The following is a 20,470-nucleotide window of genomic DNA, read 5'->3' as shown; positions in this document are numbered from 1 at the left end:
GGGGAGGGAATAAAAGGGAAGTTATTGTATAAAATCAAAGTTGTAGTCAGTGTAAAATGAACTTTTATATCTCGATGAAGTTTTATATAAGCTCCAGTAACCACACAGCAAAAAACCTACAATAGATTCACAAGAGAGGAGAAGGAAGATGCAAGGAAGAAAGAATTCTACCCAGAGTCTCAGAGGGTGGTGGCCCTTCTGATACCTTGATATAGGACTGTGATGCAATAAATTTCTCTTCTCTTAAAAAAAAACAAAAAACAAAACAAAACAAAAAAAACCCCACCTATATAAAAAAAAAACACACATAGTCTGTGGTTCCATTTACATAAAAGTCTAAGAAATGCAAACTAATCTCTAGGAATAGAAGACAGATCAGTGGTGACCTTGGGATGGTGAGGGCAGGGGGAAGGGATGGCATGACTGAAGTGATGGTTTCACGGGTGTATACACAGTATGTCAAAACTTATTAAGCTGTCATTAAACACAGTTAAGCAATATTGACTATATCCCCCATGCTTTACTTCACATCCCCGTGACTATTCTGTAACTACCAACTTGTACTTCTTAGTCCCTTCACCTTTTCACCCAGCTCCCTAAACCCTCTTCCCTCTGGCAATCATCAGTTTGTTCTCTGTATCTATGAGTCTAAATACGTAGTACAATTTATTGTATGTCAATTCCACCTCGGAAAAGCTGTTAAGAATGGAATAGAGCCCTAACCGGTTTGGCTCAGTGGATAGAGCGTCAGCCTGCGGACTGAAAGGTCCCAGGTTCAATTCCGTTCAAGGGCATGTACCTAGGTTGCGTGCACATCCCCAGTAGGGGGTGTGCAGGAGGCAGCTGGTCGATGTTTCTCTCTCATCGATGTTTCTAACTCTCTATCCCTCTCCCTTCCTCTCTGTAAAAAATCAATAACATATATTTAAAAAAAAAAAAAAAAAAAAGAATGGAATAGAGCACGGCTGGTGTGGTTCAGTGGTTGAGCTTCGACCTGTGAACCTGGTGAACCAGGAGGTTATGGTTTGATTCCCAGTCACAACACATGTCCAGTTTGCGATTTGAGCCTCAATGTGGGGTGTGCAGGAGGCAGCTGATGAACGATTCTCTCTTATCATTGATGTTTCTATCTCTCTCTCCCTCTCCATTCCTCTCTCTGAAATAAATGCATATATTTTTAAATACAAAGTTTAAGAAAAAAGGATCTCTACACTTTAAATAGTCTACTGAGTTATATTAAATGTTTACTATCTATTATTTTCTCAAATTCAAAAAATATTTATTTCCTAAGAACATGTCAACAAGAATTCATTTCAAACCATTTAGTTGGTGTTATGTCAATGAAGCGAGATTCCTTGGCTATCTTAAGTCACATTAGTTGACTGTGAAATTTCTTTCTTTTTTTTTGACAGTGAAATTTCTCAATATTTTTTAAATATATTTTTATTGATTTCAGAGAGATAGAGAGAGGGAGGGAGGGAGAAAGAGAGAGAAGCATCAATGATGAGAAAGAGAATCATCGATCGGCTGCCTCCTGCACAATCCCCACCAGGGATCAAGCCCAAAACCTGGCATGTGCTCTTAACCGGAATCGAACCCGGGACCCTTCAGTCCGCAGGCTGACGCTCTATCCCAGTGGTTCCCAAACTTATTTGGCCTACCGCACCCTTTCCAGAAAAAATATTACTCAGTGCCCCCTGGAAATTAATTTTTTTAAAATTTTAATAGCAATTAAACAGAAAGATATATGTATTAATGTTTCTACCTTTTTCGTAAAATATAGTAAAGAAAGGTGTAAATTAGAAACATTGAAGTTTGAAATTATGAAACTATTTATTGAACTCAGAATAGAAAGGTAATACAAAAAAAAGTTAAAACAAATGCACCTGTGGCCATCACCGCCCCCCTGGATCGCTGCAGCGCCCACCAGGGGGCGGTAGCGCCCACTTTGGGAATCACTGCTCTATCCACTGAGCCAAACCAGCGAGGGCTCTCAATCTTCTTTACATCATGAGCGTGGTTGGTCTATACACCAAACAAACTAAATCTGTTACTTTAATACACAGACTCTTATAAGAATGTAAGAACCACATACATTTTCAGAGTCAGCAAGGTAAGTCTTATCAGCTGCATGGCTGAACTTCTCCCAGGTCTGGGACTGTGGCATTATGGGCCAGGATGAAAAGGGGATGGGAAAGGCTGTGGGACCAGAAGTAGTAAACCCAACCCACTGACCTACCTCTTACCACTACCAATAAACTCAAATTAATGGAGAAAATACAGATTAAAAATAAATGATGTTGGGTCAACTGAGTAACCAAATTATAATAATAAAAAAATGAATCTATACTTCCTACCTTTCCAAGAATTAATTAATTTCAAACTGAGATCAAGGATTTAAATGTAAAAAGTAAAACCACAACCATGCTCATGGATTTGAAGGATTAATATTGTTAAAAGGTCCTTACTACCTAAAGCAATATACAGATCCAATGCAATCCCTGTTAAAACACCAATGGCATTCTTCCCAGAACTAGAAGTAATCCTAAACTTATATGGAACTACAGAAGACTCCTAATAGCCAAAGAAACCTTGAGAAAGAACAAAGTGGGAGGTGCCATGCTTCCCAACTTCAAACTATATTACAAAGCTACAATAATTAAAACAGCAAGGTACTGGCATAAAAACGTATAGGTATATAGATATATAGAGATAGATAGATAGATAAATGGATAGATCCATGGAATAGAATAGAGAACACAGAAATAAATTATTTTTTTATACAGTAAATCTATAACAAAGAAGACAAGGATATACAATGGGGTAAAGACAGTCTCTTCAGTAAGTGGTGTTGGGAAAATTGGACAGATACATACAAAAATAAAATGGGACCGCTTTCCTATACCACATACAAAAATAAACTCAAAATGGTAAAGACTTAAATGTAAGGCCTGGAATCATAAACTCCTAGAAGAAAACGTAGCCAGGAAACTCTCTGACATAGCTCTTAGCAATATCTTTTGGATACGTCTCCTTGGCAAGAGCACTGCAAGAAAAAACAAACAAATGGGACTCCATCAAACTAAGAATGTTTACCACAGGGAAGAATACCAGCAACAAAATGAAAAGACAATCTACTGAATGGGAGAAGATATTTGCAAATGACACATATGTAAGAGGTTAGCATACACAATATATAAAGAATTCACACACCTTAACACCAAAACACAATCCAATTTTGCCCCTTTGCGAGCACAAAACACAAACCTGAACCAGGAGGTCACTGTCTGGTTCCTGGTCAGGGCACAGGCCCAGTTTGCAGACTCATCACTAGTGCAGGGGGCGCAGGAGGCAGCCCACCAATGATCCTCTCTCATCACTGATGTTTCTATCTCTCCCTCCCTCTCCCTTCCTCTCTGAAATCAATAAAAATATTTTTAAACAAAAGTTAAATATACACCTATATTCTACTCATAGGAATGTATTCAGAATAAATGTAAACTTGTTCACAGTAGCTTAATTTGTAACAGCCAGAAAACCAGAAACAACCCAAAGATCCAGGTGAATGGATAAACAAACTGTTATACAGCCAACAATGGAACACTACTGAGCAATAAAGTTGATGGATACAAGCAACATTGGACTGTTATGCCCAGATTTCAGGATCCCCAAAAGACCACCAGGGAGCCAGCCGAGTCTGATGCAAAAGCAAAAAAGAGTCTTTATTCAAGCTAGCTTGAGCTCCTGTCAGCCACACTCGCCGACACAGCGGCAAGAGGCAGAGAGAGAGAGAGCTCTGTGGGGAGAGGGGTCTTATAGGGGGGTTGGAGTAAGGGGAGGAGAGAGGACTGTAGGCCCTGCCGATTGGCCAGGCGCAAGTCAGTGTCTTGTTACACAGTATGTGGTCGTATCTATGGCGCACACTTCCCTTGATTATCATTGGTTAGTTTAAAGAAATCCTAGGTGTGGCTAGCAGAGGCTTGGGCTTCTGGGAAGAAGCTCCTTGCCGAGCACATGGCTAAGGCTGCTGCCCAAAAAATGGAGGATCCGGGGTAAGATGGAGGGCGTAGCCCTCACCCTGGGGCAAGAAGGAGGGCATAGCCCTCGCCCTTTCAGGACGACTCTCAAAATATGCTGAGTGAAAGAAGCCAGACAAAAAAAAAGCACATAGTCTGTGGTTCCATTTACATAAAAGTCTAAGAAATGCAAACTAATCTCTAGGAATAGAAGACAGATCAGTGGTGGCCTTGGGATGGTGAGGGCAGGGGGAAGGGATGGCATGACTGAAGTGATGGTTTCACGGGTGTATACACAGTATGTCAAAACTTATTAAGCTGTCATTAAACACAGTTAAGCAATATTGACTATATCCCCCATGCTTTACTTCACATCCCCGTGACTATTCTGTAACTACCAACTTGTACTTCTTAGTCCCTCACTTTTTACCCAACTCCCTAAACCCTCTTCCCTCTGGCAATCATCAGTCTGTTCTCTGTATCTATGAGTCTAAATATGTAGTACAATTTATTGTATGTCAAGTCCACCTCGGAAAAGCTGTTAAAAAAGGAATAGAGCACGGCTGGTGTGGTTCAGTAGTTGAGCTTCGACCTGTGAACCAGGTGAACCAGGAGGTCATGGTTTGACTCCAGATCAGGACACATGTCCAGGTTGCAGGCATGACCCCCAGTGTGGGGCGTGCAGGAGGCAGCCAATGAATGATTCTCTCTCGTCGTTGATGTTTTTCTCTCTCCCTTTCCCTTCCTCTCTGAAATCAATAAAAATATATTTAACAAAATCAACAAAAAGGACTAGATACCTCTGGTCAGGCAGCTCAGTTGGTTAGAGCATTGTCCTGATATGCCAAGGCTGTGGGTTTGATTCCCAGTCGGGGCAAATACAAGAATCAATCCGTGAGCACATAAATAAATGAAAAACAAATCTCTCTCACACCAATAAATTTTAAAAACGGAAGATATAAAGTTTATAAAATACATGTAGGGTATAACAAATAATGAAATAATAAGCACATTCTCTGTATCCATCACCCATTTTAAAAAAAAAAAAAAAACCACAATGTAATCATTACTTTTGAAAACTGCTGTGTTCCCCAACCAGCCTAAAGCTGGGGCTTTTCTTGTTAAAAGTAGAAGGATGTTTGAAAATATTTCTGAATGCTTGAGCTTTCAGAAATTTTGTGTATTCAGGTTTACCAGTCTTTCCCTTTATAGCTTCTTCCCCACTCTGAGAACCGACACGTGCAGTTTGAGTGCTTCGTGGTGGCCGCCGGGGAGAACACGCACCCGGTGGCCGATGGCTCCGTGGACGCGGTGGTCTGCACCCGGGTCCTGTGCTCCGCGGAGAACCAGGAGCGCATCCTCCAGGAGGTGCGCAGGGTGCTGAGGCCGTGAGTGTCCGCGAGTGCGGTGGGCTGGTTAGCAGCAACCACATCACCAAGAGCGGGCCTGTCACCTTCAGCTGCATCAATGCTATGTGAACATTCTGGGGAACTATTTCTGTTTAGTTAGCTGGATAATGCGGTGCACAGTTTGGAACTGAAACTTGCCCTTTAAAAGATGGTCAGCCCAAAACAGCGACTTAAAAATAACTGTTGAGTTAGGAACCTCTGACTCTCAGCCCAGAACGCGAAAGGGAAATTTCTTAACTGTGGCCGGTAGGCACGTCCTTTCAATTTCCTTTTAAACAACTCAGTGGGGGGCAGAGGGGTGGGGGGGGCGGGGGGGGGGGAGAGGAGGAGGGGTGTTGGCCGCAGGCTTCAGCTGTGGTTCAACCGGGCTCCACCCGCGGGTCCTGTCTCCTTTGTCCAGGGCGTTGGGAGGCCTGGGCCCGGAGTGAGCGCGCTGCGCGGAGAACACTGGGCTGGGAGCGAGCAGCCGTCTCCAAACCCAGAGACGGGGGCGCAGGAGCAGATTCGGAACCAGGCACTGTCAGCCCCTTTCCCTCGGAGGAGAAGCCGGGAACCTCCTCATTTTGCTTCAGGAAAACTACGCTGAGTCAACTTTCGCCCCCGTCTCCTGATTGGGGGAGACGGGCCACCTGCCCCGGATCGGACCTCGGCCCGGCGTTCTGTCCTGGCACCGCCCGTCCTCCCCTCTGAGGCTGATTGGCTCTGGGATGTGGCCAGGAGCCTCCCTCCGGCGCTTAAAGGAGTCAGCTCTCTAAGCCCTGGTTTTTGTTTTGTTTTTCCTCTTCCGAGGGATGGCGCTTACCATCTTCATCCTGCAGCTGGCCGTCCGCATCCTGGCATTCCCCTTGTATCTGCTGAATTTCCTGGGCCTGTGGAACAGGATATGCAAAAAGTGCTTCTTCCCCTTCTTCTTGGTGAGGTTCACCGCAACGTACAACAAGCAGATGGCGAGCCGGAAGCGGGAGCTCTTCAGCAGCCTGCAGGAGCACGCGAGCCCCTCGGGGGAGCTCTGCCTGCTGGAGCTGGGCTGTGGCACCGGGGCCAACTTCCAGTTCTATCCGCCCGGATGCAGGGTGACCTGTGTAGACCCCAACCCCAACTTTGAGAAGTTCTTGATCAAGAGCATCGCTGAGAACCGACACGTGCAGTTTGAGCGCTTCGTGGTGGCCGCCGGGGAGAACATGCACCCGCTGGCGGATGGCTCCATGGACGCGGTGGTCTGCACCCTGGTCCTGTGCTCCGTGGAGAACCAGGAGCGCATCCTCCAGGAGGTGCGCAGGGTGCTGAGGCCGGTGAGTGTCAGCGTGTGCGGAGGGCTGGTTAGCAGCAACCACATCACCAAGAGCGGGCCTATCACTTTCAGCTGAATCAAACGTTCTAATGTAAAGAGAAGACACTATTGATTTTTTTTTTTTTTTTAATCTTAGAGTGGGGAAGAAGCTATAAAGGGAAAGACTGGTAAATCTGAATACACAAAATGTTTAAACTGCAGGGAGTACTGAAGGGTCCCGGGTTCGATTCAGGTCAAGGGCACATGCCTGGGTTGCAGGCTCAATCCCCAGGAGGGGGCGTGCAGGAGGCAGCCAATCAATGATTCTCTCTCATCATTGATGTTTCTCTTTCTCTCCCCCTCTCCTTTCCTCTCTGAAATCAATAAAAACATTTTTTTTTTAAAAAGAAATTAAACTGCAGGGGGAAAAGTACTACAAACAAGAACAAACTTAGAAAAAATATTTGCCAGCAACGATAGACAAAGGATTAACTTTCTTCCTATTAAATGACATTACTAGTCAAAGGTCAGTAGGATTTTTTACAATATGTTTTTATTGATCTCAGGGGGAGGAAGGGAGAGGAGAGATAGAAATATCAGTGAGAGAGAAACATTGATTGGATGCCTCCTGCACACCCCCTTCTGGGGATTGAGCCCGCAACTTTACGGGGAATCAAACCAGTGACCTTCTGGTGCAGGGGCTGATGCTCAACCAACTGAGCCACACCTGCCAGGTGGTAGGATTTTTTTTTTAATTATTAAGAAAAACTCACAGGAAAAAATAAGCAAAGAGCAGGAACAGAAATATAAATAAAAACAGCCAATAATATGATTAAAATGCTCAACCTTACAATTAAAGAACAAATTAGAGCAAGATACCATTTTTACCTATTATGCTGTCAGAGACTTTTAAGGTCCGTATGGTGTTGGGGTGCATTTGGGAGATTGGACACCCCATGCACATGGGAGGAAGTGCTCTCCTCGGAGGGCGATTTGATAATATCAAGGTATTTTTTTACTTAAATTTATCGGAGTGACATTGGTTAATAAAATGATACAGGTTTCAGGTGTACAGTTCTGTAACACATCATGCATATTGCACTGTATGCTTACCGCCCAAAGTCACATCTCCTTCCATCGCCATACCTTTGACCCTCTTTACCCTTACTACCTCCCACCCCTTTCCTCTCTGGAAACTACCATACTGTTGTCTATGTCTATGAGCTGTTGTTTGTTTGCTCATTGTTGTTTTCCGTTTTATATCCCACATATGAGTGAAATCATAGAGTTCTCGACTTTTTCTGTCTGACTTATTTCACTTAGCATGATAGTCTCAAGACCCATCCATGTTGTTGCAAACGGCAGTATTTCATTTTTCTTATGGCTGAGTAGTATTCCATTGTACAAATGTACCACATCTTCTTTATCCAATCATCTGTCAAAGGACACTTCGGCCCTAGCTGGTTTAGCTCAGTGGATAGAGCGTCAGGCTGCTGACTGAAGGGTCCTGAGTTCGATTCCGGTCAAGGGCACATACCCAGGTTGCGGGCTCGATCCCCAGAAGGGGCCGTGCAGAAGGCAGCTGATCAACGATTCCCTCTCATCATTGATGTTTCTATCTCTCTCCCACTTCCTCTCTGAAATCAATAATATTTTTTTAAAGAGCACTTAGGTTGCTTCCACTGTGAATAATGCTGCAGTGAACATAGGCGTACATATATCTTTACAAACAAATGTTTTCAAAATTTTCTGGTAGATACCGAAAAGAGGAGTGGCTGGGTCATATGGTAACTCTATTTCTCATTTTTTGAGGATTCTCCATACTGCTGTCCATAGTGTTGGTACCATGTTTACATTCCCACCAGCAGTGAATGAGGATTCCTTTTTCTCTGCAACTTCTCTAATAATAGAAGAAAATATATTAAACAAAAGGACTTTGATCTTAGAGAGGGTTTTATGAGCTTGACCTCAAAGGCAAGGGAAGCAAAAGCAAATATATCAAAATGTAAGGTGAACATGCTATTTTACCCAGTATGAATTTACCCTGTAGCTATGCTGCACAAATGTGCAAATACTCATCCATTATAGTTTTTGTAATGGCACAAATTGGAAATAACCTAAGAGTCCTAAAAGCCAACAAGGAGGACTTATCATGTGGACATGAACAAATTCCCAAGAGATAATGTTAAATGAAAAAAATCGAAGTGTAGAATATGATGTAGAGTATAAACCTACATCAAAGTGTGTGAGGAGGGAAAGAATATACCTAAATATATATATATATATATATATATATATATATATATATATATATACACACACACACTGAGTGGCCAGATTATTATGACTGGCCAGATTATTATGACCACCCATCAGTACAATGAAGTGAATTAGTTATGCAAATAATAATAATAATAAAACCTTGAGAGTATTTGCTTAAGAAGTTTTCAATATTCAATATTTTTGGAAGTGTCAATGAAGTACTGATGGGGTGGTCATAATAATCTGGCCACTCAATGTATATGTTAATGGGAATGACAGACAAGAAAATATTAGCAGTGGTACCTCTTGGGAATGGGATGGAGGTGAGGAAGAATTTCTTTTCATTTTACACCTTTCTGCATAGTTTGAAATTCTTAATACCTGTATGTAATTTCCACATTTACCTTTATTAATTTTTTAAAAACTAGTTTAAAATAGTTTTACTCTAAATATAGTTGAACACAAAATATGGATATTTTAACATTTTCATTTACTTTTCTAGGAGAAAAGGGTGTCTGTAATCCCCCATTTTATTTTCTAACTAAAGGTCCAGTGCACGAAATTCAGGCACTGGTACGGTCCCTAACAGCTGCCAGCTGCCACCCGGGGCCTCCCTCCCTTCCCCCGGCCAGCTCCGCCCCCTGGTCGAACTCTCCCCCAGACAACTCCCGGTGGAGGGGACAATTTGCATACTACGCTTTTATTATATAGGATAGAGGAAGAAAAGGACTTGGAGATAAGTATTTAGAGGCAAAATGTAATTTTGTCTTTGGCCCAAGGATAGGCCGACATCAAAGTAATAAATGAAAAAGGTCTGATTCTTATATTCAAGAGCTGGGTTGTGTCCTAAGCCTGCACACTCACTAGGCATGGTTAGTAGAAGTTTTGCTCACAGAGTTACTAATCTCACAACACCCCTGCAAAGCAAGTAGTGAACATCTCCGTTTCCCTGTACTGACAATGCTCTCAAGGAGGTCATATTCTTGGTAGACCGCCTTAGCTGCTGGGAAGCACCGCTCTTTGCTGATTATAACCAGGAGCTTTATCACAGTCTCACTTAATCCTCACAACAGCCCTTTAAAGTAGGTATTGTCTTTTTTCTCCGTCCCCCCCGCTCCCCCGCCACATTTTTTAAAACATATCTTTATTGATTTCAGAGAGGAATGGAAAGAGAGAGAGAGAGAGAGAGAAATATCAATGATGAGAGAGAATCATTGACTGGCTGCCTCCTGCACACCCTCTACTGGGGATCAAGCCGGCAACCCAGGCATGTGCCCTGACCGGGAATCGAACCATGATCTCATGGTTCACAGGTCGACGCTCAACCACTGAGCCACACCAGCTGGGCGTAGGTATTGTCTTCATGTTGGGTTGAGGAAACAGACTCAAAGAGGTTAAGACACTTGCCCAAAGTTACATAGCTAGTAGGACTGACTTCATTTAATGCAAATATTGTTATGGCTGCACCACATTGCTTGTCACTGGACTTTTCATTTCTCTGACTTCAACATTCCTATCACTTTTGCTGACTGTTCTTCCTCCACCCATCCCTAAATACTGATGCTTCTTTTTCGGTTCTCATTTCACTTATATATCCCCCTGGGCTATATCACTCACCCCAAAATTTTTCAGTTACTACCCATACACAGATGGTTTCCAAATCAAAATATCTAGCCCAGATCTCCCTTCAAACCGTAAACCTGCATATGCAGCTGTCCTCTTGGCAGTCGCTATGTTATCCAGGGAGCAATATCAACCTCCCAGACCCAAGTCGCCTCCTCTCTCTCCTGTCCGATTCTATGGCATTTTTAAAAATCAGGAAATGGCAAGCTTCCCATTCATGAACACAGATCTTAGACTTACCCAGAGAATTTGGGGGAACTCCATCTCTCAGCTGTCTGCCTGGGATAGCCAAGATTAGGGTAGCTGGAGGAGGTTAGGAAGAGTGGGGCAGCCACCATGGGTTTTGGAAGTAATTGTTAGGTCCCTTTCCTCCTGCTCACCTCAGAGATGGTAGAGCACTTCTGAAGACCTCCTAATAACATGTAGCCTCTATTGGGTCTATATTTGACCTATGTTTATAGGACTGTCCTAGATGAAAGCAGCACTTGCAGATTCCTGCCTGACAGTACTTTACACAGAGCATCTACTGTTGAGTAAAATACCTACTGACAAAATGTTACCATGAATTCATTAACACCTTTAGCTGATTCAGTATTTTAATTAATCATGCTTACGTTCTTGTGACAATGGTACAAAAATATAAGACATGGTTAGTTAGTCTCAGGCAGTGCGTGGTGTGGATTCAGACTCCCGCAGATTTGCAAAGCAGAGACAGAACACTAAAATGGGTTTCCTTTTCTTTTTCAGGGAGGGGCTTTTTATTTCCTGGAGCATGTAGCAGCTGAGCATTCAACCTGGAATTACTTCTGGCAGCAGGTCCTGGATCCTGTCTGGTACCTGCTGTTTGATGGATGCAACCTGACCAGAGAGAGCTGGAAGGCGGTGGAGCGGGCCGGCTTCTCCAAGCTGCAGCTGCAGCGCATACAGGCCCCGCTGTCTATAGCGCTGGTGCGCCCTCACATCTATGGATATGCTGTGAAATAGCGCCAGTGGGGAGCGGAGAGCTGAATGAATGGCTCAGATAACCTAAGGCTTCCGTTTTACACTTAAATACTAATTGGGAAAAGAGAAACCCTTTTTTAGGTAAAGCTGAATTTCATCCTAAAAAGTTTTCCTTCTACCCTATTTAGCCATTTCCTATTGTCTCCCAAAGAATCAGTCCATGTTAGGTTGCATCACTGTTTTCTAGTTTTGTTTAGGCTGCACTTGGATTGAGTTTACTTCTATGTTGTTTTCTTGTATAACACCATCATTTGTAAATATGTATTTCTATGAGCACTTTTTTTAAGTGCTGTTTGTTCTCCCATCATTGTATTCCCAATGCCTGGTATATAATAAGTGCTTAAGAGATATTTGTTGAATAAATTAGCTAAACAAAACAAAACAAATACAAAATAGCTTTGCACTCTCCTTTAAAGGGAAACAATGAGCCCAGCCAATGAGACTCAGTGATTGAGTGTTGACCTATGAACCAGGAGGTCACGGTTAGATTCCGGTCAGGGCACATGCCCAGGTTATGGGCTTGGTCCCCTGTGGAGGGCATACAGGAGGCATGATTCTCTCTCATCATTGATGTTTTTGTCTCTCCCTCCCTATCCCTTCTTCTCTAAAGTCAATAGAAATATATTTTTAAATATATTTTTAAAAAAACAATGAGGAAACAATGAGCTTTCATAATTAAAGTCTACCATTATCCACAAACCTTAGTTTACTCAGAAACTTCAACTATCTTATTTAAGTTGTTACCCAACAGATTTGGATTTCACCCCCTCTTTGATTTGAGAACTTGGTGAACTAAGTAGTTAAATCACTCAAAAGAAAACTTTGAGAAAGGAGAAATGAAATATCTTAATGACTCGCAAACTGAATAAAGAAAGACTAGTTGAAAATTACACTTGACACTTTAGTATTTTCATGAAACTGTCTGAGGCAGTTAAGGGTCTTGGGTTCCTTTTCCTTACTATCTAGCATATACTTTCCTGAATGCAGTCAGTTGCAAGCAAGGACAAGGCCCACTGTTACTAGGAAAACCTTGTGTAATTAGGTCCACTTCGTAAGAGCCCCTAAAAAGCAGGCAACTTGTGAGTGTGTAAGAAGTGGGCAAGGATTTATTTGTTGGATTATTCTGATCAAATTTCCACCCATCCCAAGATGACTTCTTTGTTCCTGGCAACCACCAAAACCTCTGAAAATCATCACAAGTGCTGGGCTGATCAGTCAGAGGGTTTAAGAGTAGAATCTTCAGAAATAGTTTGCATGTATTTTAATAAATTTAGTATATTTTCTGAGATGATTTTGCAAAAGGCCTATTTTAAATAGCAAGTCAATAAATTCAGATGCATTTTAGGAATGGAAATAAAATAAATCGTTTATATGCTAACTCGCTTGTTTTCATTTTTCTTAATGTCTCTGGGAGGGCTTTCCTTCCTCGTGGAAAGTTAAGCTATTTAAACATACAGGTTTTTCTTTCTTCAGCCAGGTAACTGCGCTAGTAAACACAGCTAGCAGATTTTAGAAAGAGCAATTTTGGAAGGATCAGAATGTGTTTTGAAAAATTCAAGTCCAAAGACCCGGCTTGTGAAATCCAGAGAGCAGAAAGAAAGGAAGCTCACTATTCTCGGTGGAACATGAAACAGTTACTGTTACAGTGAGGTCTGGACACTCACCTAAGGCCTCCTGAGCAATAGAACAGAATCTCCTCCCACTACAGTCTCCCCAAAGCAGGAACCTCCTTACTCTACCCACCTCACTACTGGTTAGGTCAGTCTAGTGGGTGAGAACTATGAAAAGCCACAGGTTGACATGGTGAAATGTTACTGGCATGTTGGAAGGTAAATAACAGCAAAGTACAAAGTACTAGGTACATTCTTACCAATGCCTTCTTACTTAAGTGATTTGGCAAATATTATCCTCGCTTTTTCTTTTTTAATCCTCACCTGAGGATATGTTTTTCATTGATTTGAGAGTAAGAAAGAGGGAGAGCAAGAGAAAAACATCAATCAGTTGCCTCACGCACCCCCACCAGGGATTGAACCTGCAACCCGGGCCTGTGCACTGGCCAGGAATAGAACCTGGGACCCTTCAGTATATGGGATGGCATTCTAACCACTGAACAACACCGGCCAGGCCTATCCTCACTTTCTATAGACAACACTAAGGTGCAGAGAAATAAATAAATGAAGTTTCTTACATTCCACAAGTTAAAGAGCAAGTCTTATAAGCCTTGATTCCCAAAACCACAAAACCTGTCTTGACTACAGCTGCCATATTACTTTATCATTGCTATCCTCCTCAGGCCCAGAATGACACATATTTATGATCATTCCAACAGCCTGAGCACTGAGACTCAATAGGCTCTTATTGACAACTAGAGGCCCGGTGCACAAAAATGTGTGCACTTGGGGAGGGTCCCTCAGCCCAGCCTATGACCTCTTGCAGTCTGGGACCCCTTGGAGGATGTCCACCTGCTGGCTTAGGCCCGCTCCCTGGGGGATTGGGCCCAAGCTGGCAGTCAGACATCCCTCTGGCAGCCTGGCAGCCCTCGGGGGATGTCCACTTGCCAGCGGGGAGCAGGCCTAAGCTGCAGTCAGACACCCTTAGCACTGCTGAGGAGGTGGGAGAGGCTCCCACCACCACCGCTGTACTGGCAGCCATCAGCCTGGCTTGTGGTTGAGCAGAGCTCCCCCTGTGGGAGCGCACTGACCACCAGGGGGCAGCTCCTGCATTGAGTGTCTGCCCCCTGGTGGTCAGTGTGTGTCATAATGACCAGTCATTCCCAGTCGTTCTGCTGTTAGGGTCAGTTTGCATATTACCCTTTTATTATATAGAATAGAGGCCTGGTGCATGGGTGGGGGCCAGCTGGCTTGCCCTGAAGGGTGTCCCAGATCAGGGTGGCGGTCTCGCTGGGGTGCCTGGCCAGCCTGGGTGAGGGGCTGATGGCTGTTTGCAGGCTGGTCACCCCCCCTTCAGGGTGGGGGTCCCCACTGGGGTGCCTGGACAGCCTGGGTGAGGAGCTGATTGATGGCTGTTTTCAGGCTGGCCACACACCCTTTAGGGTGGGGGATCCACTGGGGTGCCTGGCCAGTCTGGGTGAGGGACTGAGGGCCATTTTCAGGCTGGCCAAGCCCCCCCCCAGTGATGGAAGCTCCCAGCTCTCCTTTTCTTCTTTTTTTCTTTTTTAATTCTGGGATTTATTTACCTTCTATAATTGAAACTTTGTAGCCTTGAGAGGAGCTCAGAGCCAGCCAGGGCGGGTGGGAGGGAAGCTTGGCTTCCTCCATCATTGGGGCAACCAAGCCTCCTGCTTGCTCCAGCTCCATGGCTGCCAGCCACCATCTTGGTTGAGTTAATTTGCATATAGTCGCTCTGATTGGCTGGTGGGTATGGCTTAAGGTGTAGCGAAGGCATGGTCAATTTGCATGTTTGTCTTTTATTAGTGTAGATACTGGGTCAGCCCTTTTCTGAACCAATCATGTTTAGATGGGATGGATTATGCTGATTGGCTCAAGTGTAGGTCCCTGTGTTCCATCCCTGGGGTTGAGCACACCCAGATCATGTGGACTGAGACAAGGAGACTTGTGGATTATTCAGATGAAAACAGAGCCTGTGACTGGGGTAAGGGGGAATGGAAGCTGGGAAGGCACACCACAAATGTATAGGATAAGCTCATTGCTGCATTTTAATTTTTTAAGAGAGAGTGGAAGGGAGAGGAAGAGAGAGAGAGAGAGAGAGATGAGAGGGACACATCGATTGGTTGCCTCCCACACAGGCCTGATCAGGGCCATGTGCAGGAGGCAGGGCCATGTGTAATCTGCAACCCAGGTATGTACTCTTTCCCCCCCCTCCCCCTCAGGGATGTACTATTGACTGGGAACTGAATCTGGGACCCTTTGGTGCTCAGGCAGATGCTCTACCCATGGAGCACACCAGCCAGGGCTCATTGCTGCATTTTGATCAGACACTCTGTCTGCTTTCCTGCAGTAGATCACACAGTACTATGCTTACAACACTGGCTTTCCAGTGGGATAATTGCATACAATGAGAAAAATAAAAGTCAAAATGACATTGGCTTTGGCATCAAAGTGACCTAGGTCAAGTCCTGGCTGTGTCATCATCTACTGTGTGACCTTGAGCAAGTTACTTCCCTTGTCTCACTTTCCTCACCTGTTAATGGGGATAATATTGACCTACAGAGTTATTGTGAGGAGGTAATGAAGTGAAGCACTTGGTGCTTAATAAATGTTGAACTTCATTCAACAAATGTGAGTGCCTACTGGGTACTCTGCTCTTGGAGCTTGGCTTAGAGTCCTGAATAAGCTAGCCCTGGCCCCTCCCTCCTGAAGCATACAGTTGTGATGATGCTATCTATGAGGGAGAAGCTTGGGAAGAGAACAGAATACGGTCTGTCCAGGAGGAAGAGGCTCAGAGGCGTCCTTGAGGAAATGGCATCTGAGCTGAATTCCAGAAGATGAGTAAGCAGTATTGCAGCCTGCCCTGGCCAATGTGGCTCGGTTGGTGGGGATCAGCCTGTGCACTGAGGGGTTGCTGACTCAATTCCTGGTCAGGACACAGGCCCGGTGGGGGGATGGAGGTGCTGACTGATGTTTTGCTCTCACATTGATGTTTCGCTCTCTCTCTCTCCCTTCCTCTCTCTCTAACAAATAAAAATCTTTAAGGAAAAAAAAGAGCATTTCAGTCTAATGTAACAGCTTGTGCCACCAACTAATGAAGAGAGGAAACACAGTATGTTTGTTAGGGGTAGGAATATTAATCGTGCTCTGTTAACCATGATTGTTAGCTATGGTTATCCTATCTAATAATAGACAAACATGGTAATTGACCATACCTTCGCTATGCCTCCCATTGGCTAATCAGCGTGATATGCAAATTAACCGCCAACAAATATGGCGGCTAATTTGCATACTGCAGGCGAGGCCGGCAGCACATGACGCTGCCTGCAGGACCCGGGACCCAGACCCCTGACCCGGCGAGGCGGGGCCAGTAGTGCCCAACACTGCCCGGGGGATCCGGGCCTTGGATCTGGTGACCTGGTGAGGGAGCAAAGTGGCAGAGAAGGGAGAGAGCCCAGGTGGCAGAGAAGGGGGGGAGCTGAGGGCTAAGTGGCAAAGGGAGGGAGCAAGGCAGCGGAGAAGGGAGTGAAGCCCGCCTCAGTGGGCTTCGCTCCCTTCTCTGCTTCGCTGCGGTCTCAGGAGGCCCTATTCTTGCAGGAATCTTCCTGCAACGGGCCTCTAGTAAGAAATATTAATGATGCTCTGTTAACCATGATGGTTCTGTTCTGATTAGAGAAAGCATATTCTCACCTGGCTGAGTTGTACACCCTGGGACAACGGAGTTAACCCGGAATGTGGTCCATTCTCCTTATCCAAGAACTGCCTATTATCAGGGAAAGATGAACAACTTTTGTTGCCAAAACAACAGAGTCCCAGAGGCGTCAATCCTTTGCAACATTCCCTCCCCACCCCCCTGCCCCCACTCCCCAGCCTACATGGCCTGTAACCTGTAACCATTATACCCATTCTTATTCCTTTTGCCTACTTCCCCATGCCTGTAACTGCTTTTGCCCACTTCCCCATGTAATCTTTGCCCTTCTATCCAATATAAGCATCTGGCTATGGGGGAGGGGAGATTGAGCAGATTTTTGTGGATGACCTGCTGCTCTCCCATTCTGCCGGCAGTATTGGAATAAACACTCATATATGGTTCAACCCTGTCTCTGCTTAATTGGCTCAAGTAGTGACAGGCAGCCTGGACCCATTGTTTGTCCAGTTTCATGTGCAAGGAACTGAAAGAAAGCAGGCACAGCTGGGCCCCAAAGCCTGAAAGGCGGGTTTTGGCATGGCCACTATTTCCATCAGCTTCTTGTTAATTTTGTTAAGAACCTGGGCCCATGAGCCCAATACTTATTTTAATGGCTAACGAAAAAAGAACATTCAAAATTTCTTTTATTTACATTATAAAACATTCTGTTCCTAAATGTTCTGTTTCTTCTGAATTTCTACCTATTTTACACTTGAATAGAAACTGAACCATTGCACAGTAGTTCTTTCTGTACTCTTGACCTTAAATAAGCCTTTCCCTTTAGTATTGCTTCAGAAAACACAGAACTTCACATAAATTTAATTCTTGCTTATCTGTAAGACAGCTGAGAGTATAATGAATCATGGCAGACTAATATCAACAAAAGCAAAAAAGAAAACTCTTCAGTATTACTTTATCTCAATATTTAAATCCTAAAGCATTCAGGCTACTTTAGGCAATAACCGGAATTCCCTGAACCGTAAAAACATCAGAGAATCGAGGTGGGGGCAGGTCACGTTAACTGAGGACAAAAGAAATGAATGTAGAGCCTGGCCAGCATGGCTCAGTGGTTGAACATCAACCTATGAACCAGGAGGTCATGGTTTGATTCCCAGTCAGGGCACATGCCTGGGTTGTGGGCTTGATCCCCAATGTGGGCATGCAGGAGACAGCCAATCACTGAGTCTCTCTCATTGTTGATGTTTCTATCTCTCTCTTCCTCTCCCTTTCTCTCTGAAATCAATAAAAAAAAAATTTTTAAAGAAAGAAATGAATATAGAATAGCCAATGCTCCAAATTTCTAGATAAATTTTTAAAAACATAGCAATTTGCCAATCAAGCAAGGCATTATTTTGTTTCTAAAGGAAACTACTTGGGAACCTGAAGAGAATTTCATGGGAACAAGGAAAATTACCATTCTCAATTTATCATTCCTAAAAAGTAAAAATCTCTTATGTCCAATATACTTAATTCAGACTGAGTCTTTCTCAGTCTTTAAACTGTATCTGACACTGAATGATATCAGAGGAATGACAGCGTGAGAGTGTACCTTGTTCTCTCCCTCTGAAACTTCCACAAGTTAACCAACTATAATCCAACAAAGAAATCTCTACTCAACACAGATGCATGCCTGAGAGACCTGGGAGGGGGTGGGGGTGGGGGGTGAGGGTGCGGGACAGCCTGCAACAACATGTTAGGTCAGGTTATAAAAAGTGTTCGAAGAATAATGGAGCCATATCAATAGGACATAAGAGCCAGCTTGAAGGGACTCATACTAGCCAAACCTGAGACCATTGGACCATCAAAATCAATAATTATAGAAATGGATAACCTACTGAATTAAATAGAAATGCATGAGTCCAAACGGATACAAATAAATAGGAAATAAAAGAAAGCAATTCCTTATAGTAGAATGCCAACTAAAAAATACAAGAGAAATTATGGCTTTAAAAAAATGACCATTTATTAATTGATTCAGGCAAGAATCATCAATGGATGCTGAAATTAATGGGTAAAAGTCTGATAAGTAACAGGATATTTGTACAATATCAAAATATCTCATCACAAAAGACGGTAACTATAAAGGGGGAAATAGTAACCTTACTAAAAACTTGCACACCCCACCTTAATCCAGTGACAATGCAATGGTGTGCTACTGCTGACTCACCACAACTCAAGAGAGGCGCACCCCTTCCCAATGTTGTGTTCAGTGATGACATGACCATGATGGGGGTATTTGCACCGAAATCCGCAAGTGTTACAAATCCAGGCTTTTTACCCCTGAGAACCAACTGTTAGTTATTTATAAGCATAATAACTGGATCAAAGTTACTTCCCCCAAGCAAGCTGACTTTATTCGTGATAGCACACACTACGGACACAGCCTCTCTTTTGTGGTATTCTGCCCGAAATGCATAACCTCATTCTAAGGATGAGAAAGCATCAGAAAGAATCTAAATTGAAAGACGTTCTACAAAGTAACCGACGAAAGGAAGAAATCACATCTAGAGAAAAATGACCAAGCAAATGTGACTAAATGTTAGCCATGGAGAACCTGGGTGCGGGGCATACAATTCTTGGTACTGTTCTGGGAACTTCTCTGTAAGTCTGACTTAAAAGAAAAAAATTAAAGTTATAAGGAAAAAACCGCCAACACTACCTGGTCCTCTGCCCTCATCCTGCGGCCCCGGACATCTAAGGGCATCACAGACCTGTTATTGCTCAATCTCGGGTGGCTGAACGCCACTTGTCCCTCTAAGAAGTTGGGGGACGCCGACCGCTCGGGGGTCGCGTAACTAGTTAGCATGCCAGAGTCTCGTTCGTTATGGTCGAGGCGGTGAGGCCTCAAGGTGTCCAAGGGCGCGGTCACAACAGAAGCGAAGCAGCGTCCACCAGCCACAGTGGGCTGCCCTTCTGACGAGCACATATTCCTAAAAGACAAGAACCTTAGCCCTCAGATGCCTGACCCCATCCCTACCCACAAACCCAGTGTTGTCCTCTGCGCCCACTTTCCTCTTTATTTTGGGCCTTGAAGCCGTGTCCCAGCACTCACAGCCACAGAGCGAAGTGGGGAGTTCCCTTGTGAAGACAGAATGAGGTAATGGCATCTCCAAAAGCCTTAATGTCTCCTTAACGCTGCCTTTGAAAGCCCAATGCTTGTGGTCCAGGTGCTGCTGCTTCCCAGTGTGGCTGTGAAAACTTTGGCCAATACCAGCTCGCCACTCCCCCTGGGAGGAGGGTACTGATGGGCTGATGGGCTTTCCCATTATCTATCAATTAGCTGGAAGCTGAGCGAAGTGTGTTCAGCCTTACAACGCTGTTCTGATCTACTGCTCTCTGCTCGGGGAACACCAGGACACAGCAGGTGGTGGGCTACGCCAAAGGTACTGTGCTTCTCCACTTCCCCATTGCATTTGCTAATGGAAGCTGATTCATAGGATGAAGCCATCCTATTTGACGTTTTGAGATGAAGGTAGCAAGTTGCAGGGATAACAGGCTGAGGTGCTGTTAAGCCATGTTGACAGTGACTAGAGCTGCTCTTCCAAGTTTCCTCATTCTTCCTGGGTGGACGA

General features: G+C 44.2%; 1 protein-coding gene across 1 annotated transcript; it reads left to right on the top strand.

Moving 5' to 3' along the window:
* Positions 1-5,780: 5,780 nt before the first annotated feature.
* Positions 5,781-12,960, top strand: METTL7A (methyltransferase like 7A). Its single transcript, XM_036300587.1, has 2 exons — positions 5,781-6,717; positions 11,328-12,960. The coding sequence occupies exons 1-2, from the start codon at positions 6,217-6,219 to the stop codon at positions 11,562-11,564; spliced, it is 738 nt and encodes a 245-aa protein (XP_036156480.1). The 5' UTR covers positions 5,781-6,216; the 3' UTR covers positions 11,565-12,960.
* The last annotated feature ends 7,510 nt before the right edge of the window (positions 12,961-20,470 follow it).

The sequence above is a fragment of the Myotis myotis genome, unplaced genomic scaffold (assembly GCF_014108235.1).
Source record: "Myotis myotis isolate mMyoMyo1 unplaced genomic scaffold, mMyoMyo1.p scaffold_m19_p_3, whole genome shotgun sequence".
Lineage (NCBI taxonomy): Eukaryota > Metazoa > Chordata > Mammalia > Chiroptera > Vespertilionidae > Myotis > Myotis myotis.
Note: the sequence above shows the minus strand (reverse complement) of the source record. Positions and strands in the feature narration are given on the sequence as shown.

Coding starts and splice junctions, on each gene's coding strand:
- METTL7A (XM_036300587.1), top strand. CDS start 6,217: ATGGCGCTTACCATCTTCATCCTGCAGCTGGCCGTCCGCATCCTGGCA. Junction 6,718..11,327: donor TGCGCAGGGTGCTGAGGCCG/GTGAGTGTCAGC, acceptor TTTCTTTTTCAG/GGAGGGGCTTTTTATTTCCT.